Here is a 9,595-nt window from a genome sequence, read left to right as displayed (position 1 = left end):
CAGTGCACCAAAAAGACAAAGCAAGTCCATGAATCATCCAGAAAAGAACAGTTAGAAGCTCAGTGGGATTACTTCTCATCGATGAAGATAAAATAACCAAACAATGGAACTAACATTTAGTTAAATAAATATATACAAATAAAAACTGGTGCTGTCCAGGTTGGATATGAGGTGGAGGAGTACCTAAGTGAGTGAAGGGTGGAGTGTGAGAGGAGCAGCCAGATAAGGGCAGCATTTTCAGTCGTGAGTGTTGGTCTGCTGAGGTGAAGGAAGAGCTCTCTCCTGACTCTCGACACCAGGTTCTGGTTCTGAACCGGAAGAACAAGACGAATCTGGCAAAACAGCTTTCTGCAGCAGTGACAGAAGCTTGAGCCGGTGAGAGACTCAAAGTAGAACCTGCTCCTCTCCAGAGGAGTGAAGAAGTTTGAGGAGGTTCTTGTTAGTCTCCTGTGCTCCTCCATGGTGAGGTCACCTGGGTGTTTACACTGTGATGAGAACCGCGAGGCTGACGATTCTAAGAGAGAACAGTGAGTGGGAAAATCTAGACCTGTATCGACTGAAAAACGGATCAAACGCTCCCAAAAAAGACAGGAGTTTCACCCGACCCTTCATTTCCCGTCCACACGAGCCAGTTTTACGGCCAGAGTTGGCCTGTTGTTAACCCCTGTCAGTCACCCGTCAGTCAGAGCCCCCCCGCCCCAGATTCCCCCGTGACCCGACTCATATCTCATTTCACACAGACGCATCTCCGGGTCATTGATTTCTCATTCTGCGAGTGAGAAATGGATGGTGGAGCCTTCATCACCAAGAGAGGATGCCGGTGGCCGCGGCCTGGCGCGCTGGCGCAGAGGTTAAATGTAATCTATTCCCGGAGCTCTGACGTTATTGTCTTCACCTTGAATTAGATCTGCTCTGCTTTGTCTGCCGGCTTATCGAGGGCCGCCCAGGCGCCGCGACTTCATTCAGCCCATTGTTTGTATGAAGATGTAAAGCAACAACCCGCTCATGTGGGACAGAAGCTCCGCCTCTCTTACGTGGAACCAGATCAATGATCAGGACGGATCTGCCTCGTGGAGTCAGTCAGGTCAGGGGCGTCCAGAGTGGAATTTTGCAGAACTGGGATCACGCTAGCAGCACCAAAAAGTTCTGTTCATGACCAAGTCAACAGAAACTGTGGTGTGTTTTGAGGTAGCTTTACTCTGGAAGGAATCGTGACGCGCTGACCTAGCTTCACCTATAATAATATAACTGTCTTCCCAGTGAAACCTCTAGGACTCGGCTGACTCAGAAGTGATCTGATCCTGACCCTTCCTTGTTATTTTGTTGTTGTTCTGGTTCGGGCCTGGTGCTCTTTCTATGTTTGTTGAATATAAAAATGCATTAACAGTGGAGTTGAGAGTGAAAATGAACAATTGTTTCAATAGTGTGATATATGAATGGATGTCCAACAGCAGGAGGAGACGTTCATCCTGGCGCCACTGAAACCCTTCCTCGTTTTCACGCTTCTCTCTGCTTTTATTAATCACGCTTCCTGGCAGACGAAGGTGAGGAAGAGGGAGGAAGAACGATGCCGCTTGGCGAGGAGGAGAGAAGCGGAGCCAGCTGTTGCTCAGAAGCGACGGATGCACGGCTGGGTGAGCACAGATAATTGCAGGTACCAGCCTGTTCCCATCTCCTTAATGTGAACCTGCAGCATAATGGGAGCTGCTGGTGGTTCACACTCGAGGGAAACAGAGAGGAGGAATTCACTGGATCAGACAAGTTTGGTGAAGGACGCGCTCCGCCAGGTTCACTCCTGGTGCTGCGGTGCTCACATCAGAGCGCGGAGGTCACTTCCAGACACACCTGAACCATGACGGGAAAACCAGCCGCACCTGAGCGATGCCGACAGCACAAAGCCACTACTGAGCTTCAAATGGGAGGAACAGGGACATCTAGTGGTGAGTTTTCCCTCGCACTCCTCTAAATATAAACCCGCTACTAGGCAACCAAAAATCCTCTGGAGCTTCAGCACATCATCCAGAGCGAGTGTCGAGGATGTTTCCAGTCAGAACCGCCAGAATGGACTCCGAAACAGGAGAGATGGCACCATGATGACGCTGGGAATCCACCACGTCTGTCAAGTGACAATCGAGCCACTTTATTCCAGAGAAAATTGTTCATAAAATGGTTAAAATTAATTGTTTAAAATATAAAATTATTTGGTACAATTAACACGTGCAGTCCCATTTTGACAGGGTTAAAAAAAAAAGTTTAACTTAAAAAAAGTGTTTTATTAATTGTTGTTGTTGTTTCGGAGTTATAATTATTTGGCATATACATTTGTACAAGAAAATAAAAATAATACGAAATAAAATGACAATTAATCAATGAATATTAATTTAAAAAATCAACTCTAAAAAATAGGCAACAGAAAAATAAAGGGATTTATTATACATATATATATATATATATATATATATAAATGTGTTTAATGTTATTTAGGATTTATAATTATTTTGTACATATGTATGTAAAATAAATACAGAAACCGAAATAAAATGACAATTAATGAAATTAATTTTAAAAATCAACTGTAAAAAATAGAGAACAAAAATAAGGGATTTTAAAAAAAATTTTAAACGTTTTTTTTTATTAATTGTATGTCGGATTTATAATTATTTTGTACATACATATGTAAAAGAGAATACAAAAATATGAAATAAAATGACAATTAATTAATGAAATTAATTTAAAAAAATCAACTGGAAAAATCTTCATAAAAAAACTCTTCTGTTTACATCAAAAATATTTAATTTTTCTCATGATTCTTTCGTTCTCACATTTTAGAGATAGTTTATATGTAGAAATACAAACTGAATGTAATTTAATTACAAAGGGTCAAGTTTTCTTTAAAATCTAACCTTGATTTAAGGTAAAGGCAAATATAAAAAGATGTTTAGGGTCATGAATGATATTATATATAGGAATGGACGGAAGGCTGAAGATGAGGGAGTTGAGGAAGAGAAAATATCTAGTGTCGGTCATCCAGAGGGATGGACTGAGAAGGAGGGAGGTGAAGAAGAGAGAGCAGACAGGATGGACACGACTGGGACGTCGTGGAAGAGGAGCTTTGCAGGAGAGTAGTGCTCACTTCCATGAGAGAGGTTTAGAGACTGAGGGGTTAGAAGAGTCAGAGATGAAGAGGTTGTCAGTGACAGTGAATAGAAAGGCCAAGCTCAGAAAAGAGGTTTGGGAGGACGGATGTTTGGATTATGAAGCATTATTAAATAAAATACCATGATTTAAAGATTGAATATGAACATTTTTTATTAACACACACACACACACGTTACCTTGCACTCAGAGTCTTCTAAAATCCAGCAGGGTAACGTTGACTTTCTTTGAAGTCACATGACTCTCAGAAACGAGTCTTGTATCATTTGCTCCACTTCTTCCACCAGCGTTTCATAATCGGCTTCACAGGCCGCACGCCTGCATCTGCCTCTCTCGGCGAGACAGTTCATCATGCGCTGGTGCGGCTCTGGTCCAGACGCCGCGGACTGCAGCTTGGTCAGCTGTTCCACAGGGTCCTCTGGGATGTCCCGGGACTTCAGGGCTCTGAACACCGCAGGCGCAAACTTTCCATAGTGAGCGGTGGAGCAGAGCACCAGGGGGCAGGAGCCGTCATGCAGCCGGTCGCTCACCACTTTTGCCACGGCTGTGTGCGTGTCTATGATGTAGCCAGTCTGCGAGTGGACGCTGCGGATCCCAGACAAGCAGTCGTCCTCCGAGCACCAGCCGCCCTCCACTTCTTGCCGCATCCGGCTGAGTACAGACTCCGGAAGCTGGAAATGCTGGTTTCCATCCAAACCTGCGTAAAGAGATGCAACCAGGCGGCCGTCGCCGTCAGAGACGTGGTGGATGAACCTCTCCAGGTTGGAGGACTTGAGAATATCGATCGCAGGTGAGTGGGAGAGCATCAGACGGCGCCCCCGCAGGTCGTACTCGCCCGTGCTGATGAAGTCGGAGATGATGCAATTGTGGTTGGAGGCGCAGATGATTTTTCTGACAGGGATCCCCATCTGCTTGGCGTAAAAGGCCGACAAGGCGTTGCCAAAGTTGCCTGTCGGGATGGACACATCGATGGGATCCCCGAACTGAATGATTCCACCTCTGCAAAGGTTGAGGTAGGCGGCGGAGTGATAGACCACCTGCAGAGGGAGAGTCCACATTCATGACTTATTTCTGTTTTTTGGCACTAACCACTTAAGAGCTCCTTTGTGAGATCAATAAAGTCTTTCTGTTCCGATCCGATCCGTCACTCCCGGTCTACTCACCTGTGGTAACAAACGCGCCCAGTTGATGGAGTTGGCGGTGCTGAGGACAGTCCCGTACTCCACAGCAAGGTGACCCGTCAGCCCCGACTCGCCAAACATCCTCTTGATGGACCTCTGACAGAAGTCGAAGTCTGACTTCACGCTGACAGCCCTGCCGTTTCCCTCGGTGAAGCTTGTCATCTGGATCTTCTGGATCTCGCTCACTCCTTCCTCCGGGAAAAACACCAACACTCCGGTTTTGTCTCGGTCCGCACCACGGAGGCTCCGGAAGCCGCTCAGCACGGCGCTGCCCGTGTCTCCTGACGTGGCCACCAGGATGAGATAGTTGCACATGGGCGGGAGGCAGTGGGCAAAGAGCTGCGGCATCAGCTGCAGAGCCAGATCCTTGAAGGAGGCGGTGGGGCCGTGGAAAAGCTCCTGGACGTACTGACAGCCCATCAGGTGTTTGACAGGTGCGATGTCCTCGCTGGCAAAGTTGGACCCATACGCCTTGAAGACCATGTCTCTTAAATCAGTTGCACAGATTTCTCTGGGATGGATGCACTTCTCAAGTATCACCAAAGCCTGTTCGGGGTACGACATCTCGGCCAGTCTCAACCATTCGCCGGCGTCAATCCTCGGTAGGTTGCCCTCAGGAACGTAGAGGCCTCCGTCAGGAGCCAGGCCTTCAACCACAACATCACTGAAGTGCGCTTTACTTCGAGTTGCGCCCTCACCTCTGGTCGACATGTACGTCTCTTCAGAGTCAAACCTCTCCACAGACTTCAACACCTTCTCTGCCACTTCTTCCACACCGTCTCCTCTCCCACACAAGACCCGACCATCAAGCCATTTCTCATAAAACTGCTTCCGGTACTGAAGGATATCCTTCATGGACACACCTGCTTCTTGCCCCACTATCCTGTTCACCTTCATCCTGGACAGTCTTTGCAGGATGTCCTCACTGTCTACATCCAAATAGACGACCAATCCAGTCTGTCGGAGATGCTCCATGGCCTCACTGTGAAGAGGGTTGGATCCGGTCAGCGAGACGACACATCCAGAGGCGGAGAAGTTGCACAGCGCTTGACCTTCCTCCTCAAGGAAACGGTCTCCACCAACCGAGGCCAGCTTGGCTGAGACTGGCATCTGCCAAGTCGTCTCCAAGACATCATCATCAATGTCAACGGCAGGAAGCCCCAGCCTGTGAGCCACGATCTTCCCCACCGTGGTCTTCCCAGCTCCGGGTGGACCCATGAGAATAACATTCCGTTCTCTTGAGACTCCCGCTTTGCTCGAAAAACATGATTTTAAATATAGAAGTGGACTGTGGAAACACCTGGCAGCTCTCAGTGCAACCACCACTCTTCCGCTCAGTAAACCCATTTAGAAGAGGAACTTAGAAGAGTGCTGAACACTGTACCGCTCACCTGCAGGGAATCATTTTAGCAGTTAGCTGCTTAATGTCACTTATATTACGCTCACAATGTGCATCTGTACAAGTACATGATGTGTGCGATTATACTCACAAGTGCAAATGCATTATATAAAGGTGTAATGTCGCATCCAAATGTACTTAAAGACGCACTTATCTATAGCAAAATTTCACAAAAAAATCCGCGTTAAAAGTACTTTAGAAACGAGTATGACTGCACATGTTCAGCTTCACGCATGTAAACAAACGTCAAGTCAGACGCATGTCGATGACGTCATAACAGAGTCAGCCAAAATGACTCTTTTCTTTTAATTTTTCCTTTTTTTGTTACTCAAACCCTGTTATAAATCAATTGTTTTGATTTTTTTCTAAGAACTGTGAGTGTAATTTAATGCAAAATTGATTTGTTTTAATAACGGAACGCACAGTCCAAGCAGTTGCGTTCACTGAATGCGGTAAATACTCGAGAAACGCATTCTACTTTAGTAGTCCTTTTAGTAAAAAAAAAAACTGACTTCTCACAGATTTGGTGGCTCAGTACTTTAAGATGTAATAGTTTAGTTGAAAGGTTAAAACAATTACGCAGCACCTGCACACTGTGCAGGTACGACGCTCTTCTTTCCTATTGCTCTTGAACGCTACAGCCTCTTAGCAACGAGTTAACAAACGAATCGCACTCGACTGGTTAGTTCGCTCAAAAAGATCTTATTGTGCGTTAATTGGTCATCTTTGTTTGTCGAAGGCAACGTGTCTGACAACATGTTTGCACAAGAAAGCGTGTATAATGCGCTCGTGGAGGAGGACGATGGTGTTTTGGAGTCGTCACTGGGGTAAATAGTTCATTTCTCGCGACAACTATAAATATGTCCGAGCGAAATCAGAAAATAAAGTTTGTGAAGTATATGTTTAATACAGTTAACTCCATTGGGTTTTGAATTGTATCGCTGTTGATTTAACTTTAAACAGTTTCAATGCCACAATTGAGGTAAATAATGTAAAAACTGAGAGGAAAATGTGTTAAACGGTTGTTGTTTCTCTTTCATACTCGAGAAGATCGATGACAGCTTTCCTGTCGATGAATGTGCTCTTCTCACGACACATTTTAAAAACGTGATCTACCTTGAATCACTGAGAGCACCTTATCTATAGTCCCATGATGCCATCCCTCAGCAGAAAAGACACCTGATACGTCCTTTGATGTCGACTTATTGAACATTTTTAACGTTCTTCCATTTGCCTTTGATGTTCATTTTATATATGTACTTGCAATATTATGAGGATCATCTGAATTTGGAAGCCACCTGGTTGCTTTATGCACCTGAACTGAAATTCTTATCTTCTTAAAACACATTTAAGACGAGGATTCCATCCAGTGACTCAAAACTGTCATGGACTCTGAAGAAGAAGAGATTATTGACAAACCACCGAGGTAATGTTGAGTGTGACTGTTGAGTTGAGTCGTAGCTGTGGTCAGTTGGGGTGGAGAAAAGTGTGAGGGCAGTCAAGCAGAGGTATGCGGCTGGGGCTAGTCAGGTGTGATCGATTCCAGGTGAGAGTCAGAGGTCAGAAAGGAGCCTGCATGGACCATAATGTTAGCTGATGATATGGTGAGCAGTCGTGCTCTGACTCAGTTAGAGTTGGAAGAGTCAGAGATCAAGACGCAGAGGACTCGATCTGAAATGAATCTTGTGCAGAAGGTTGGAGACAAAGTTAGGGAGGACAGGTGGTTTGGACACGTGGAGAGGAGAAACAAGGTTGGACGCAGAATGTTGTTGATGAGGTTCATGATGGAGGACATGAAGGATGATCCAGCTGGCCTCTGTTGGATGATGCTAAACGTGTGTCTTTCAATCGTTGTCTCACGTCTGTTGCTGAAGGTACATGTCCAAGTTCCGGCCTCAAGTTGTTCAGGAGCACAAGCAGAGAAAAAGTCCAATGAAAACGATGGGACCGTTGAAAGTCGACGCCCCGTCCCCTGACAAGTTCCTCAAAAAGCATTCAAAAGAGCCCAAACTGCCTGGAAGTGAGTCCTGACCCCGAATGATGTGATGATGACGTGTCTCACGCTTCGGTTTCCTCGTCTCAGACACGCTCGTCGAGGGTCAACGTATTCACATCCTGAGGAAGCCGCCGGTTCCAGGGAGGAAGGAGAAACCCATCATGGGCATCCAGAGCGGCACCAACTTCATCAAGTCCAACACGGTGGTCGTGCCGCGGACCATGTACAGAGCCATCCAGGCCCGCAGCTACAAGAAGAAGAAGGTAGCCAGTCAACATCCATGATGCTGAAGGCGTCCCTGGGTTTTATATTCCTCGCTCACTAGAAGCTCTCTGTGCTACCACCAGGGCTTATCACTCATTCAGCACAGCATAGTTTGGTGTTTCAATGGAGTCTGTTGGTGAACAGGATTATGGAGAAATGCCCCTCTACCTGGTGAAGAGGAAGCTGGAATGTGAGAGGGTCCAGGAGGAGTACGAGGAGGAGCTGAGACGACAGGAGGCCGAGGCGTCCAAACACCTGTCTAAAGAGGAGAAGGAGAACATTCTGGAGGTACGTGAAGTCACCACATACAGTCGTGCAAATATGAATGAGAAAATACTGCCAAATTATTTGCTCAAAATATTCTGAAAAATATTTCTCGTGAAATTACATTTAAATGTTAAATTATTTAAATCTAGAGGTGAAGGCAAATTGAAAAATAACAAATTAGAAATTCACTAACTTAAAAAATAAAAATAACTGAAGACTACATTACACTAGTTTTATTTTTAAAACAATTCAAAGTCAATATTAAATTAAATCTCATGAAAAGCAGGAGGGTCATCATATAGCAAGCGACTGACAGTCATATTGTCAAACAGAAAAAAAAGAAAAGTCATATTCAGCAAATTCATTATTAAAAAATACAAAATAATAAATAAAAAGTGGAATAAGATTTTATAAATAAATGAGTGAGCTGGGCTCGTTCTCGATCCAGGGTCTGAAGAAGAACTGGTCCATCCTGCACCACGAGTACCAGCGTCTGCCCTTCATCATCTGCACCATGGTGCGGCAGAAGCGCAAGGAGGAGCTGGAGAATCAGCTGGACCAGCTGGAGAAGGACATCAGCCTCCTGGAGAGGTTCAACACCATCTACATCACCGACTGAACCACTCTGGACCGGTGAACTTGTGATTTGAAATAAGTAGACAGGCTCCAGAAAACACTGTTGCAAACCCACTGAAGATTCAGACTCAGCTGCTGCCCACGGATCATGTGACCTCCAGATGAAATCCTGTCACAGTATTTTACAGTCAGTGTTCCCAAATAAAGCTGCAGCTCCTCACCAAAGACTCGCGTCTTCTGTCGGCAGGACAATGTTTTTTGCCATGTCCAGGGCCCCTGCCTCTTGCCACAGGTAGCTGGGATAGACGCTAGCTTCCCAGACTTATGATAAAAACATGTTTATTTTTTTATCAAATGGATTGGCTTAAGAAAAAAAATGAGGATAATGTCAAATCTGAATTTATAGAATTAAAAAAATCATGTTTTTTGTAAAAAAAGAAAAAACGACTAAGGCAGTAATGTAAGTTAAGGGGATCCAAGATGGAAACTCTGCTTACTAAAGTGTTCCGTCGACATTGGGACATGTTGCCAGGGTCATCAGGTCTTCACAAGTCGCGACCTCTGCTGGCGTCGCTCAGCCTCACTCATCACATGAGGCTGATTATCTGTCACGACGGAACAGCACAAATGAGTGAGGCGTGACTCTTCAGGGCATGTGGCCGCCGCGCAGACACCACTCCGGTCTGAGGTTTCGGTGACCTCTGGTTTCGGTGGGAGACTCTGGGAGCGACTGCAGGGAAGCAGCGAGTCTCATCT

General features: G+C 45.6%; 2 protein-coding genes across 4 annotated transcripts; one reads left to right on the top strand and one right to left on the bottom strand.

Annotated features, from left to right (window-relative positions):
• Positions 1-3,368: 3,368 nt before the first annotated feature.
• LOC128756149 (threonine synthase-like 1) lies at positions 3,369-5,970 on the bottom strand. Its single transcript, XM_053860405.1, has 3 exons — positions 5,828-5,970; positions 4,320-5,728; positions 3,369-4,193 (listed from the first exon to the last, which is right to left on the bottom strand). The coding sequence occupies exons 2-3, from the start codon at positions 5,682-5,684 to the stop codon at positions 3,390-3,392; spliced, it is 2,169 nt and encodes a 722-aa protein (XP_053716380.1). The 5' UTR covers positions 5,685-5,728; positions 5,828-5,970; the 3' UTR covers positions 3,369-3,389.
• A 412-nt stretch (positions 5,971-6,382) lies between these two features.
• enkur (enkurin, TRPC channel interacting protein) lies at positions 6,383-9,042 on the top strand. Of its 3 annotated transcripts, none has more exons than XM_053860383.1 (5): positions 6,383-6,563; positions 7,611-7,756; positions 7,820-7,995; positions 8,141-8,284; positions 8,712-9,041. In XM_053860383.1, the coding sequence occupies exons 1-5, from the start codon at positions 6,493-6,495 to the stop codon at positions 8,880-8,882; spliced, it is 708 nt and encodes a 235-aa protein (XP_053716358.1). In that variant the 5' UTR covers positions 6,383-6,492; the 3' UTR covers positions 8,883-9,041. The 3 variants fall into 3 exon arrangements, with proteins under 3 accessions (XP_053716358.1, XP_053716359.1, XP_053716360.1); XM_053860384.1 differs by lacking the exon at positions 6,383-6,563 and adding an exon at positions 6,999-7,162 and having other exon boundaries at positions 8,712-9,040; XM_053860385.1 differs by lacking the exon at positions 6,383-6,563 and adding an exon at positions 7,191-7,282 and having other exon boundaries at positions 8,712-9,042.
• The last annotated feature ends 553 nt before the right edge of the window (positions 9,043-9,595 follow it).

Source organism: Synchiropus splendidus, chromosome 3 (genome assembly GCF_027744825.2).
Source record: "Synchiropus splendidus isolate RoL2022-P1 chromosome 3, RoL_Sspl_1.0, whole genome shotgun sequence".
NCBI lineage: Eukaryota > Metazoa > Chordata > Actinopteri > Syngnathiformes > Callionymidae > Synchiropus > Synchiropus splendidus.
The sequence above is the reverse complement of the archived record's forward strand: the minus strand, read 5'-3'. Positions and strand labels throughout refer to the sequence as shown.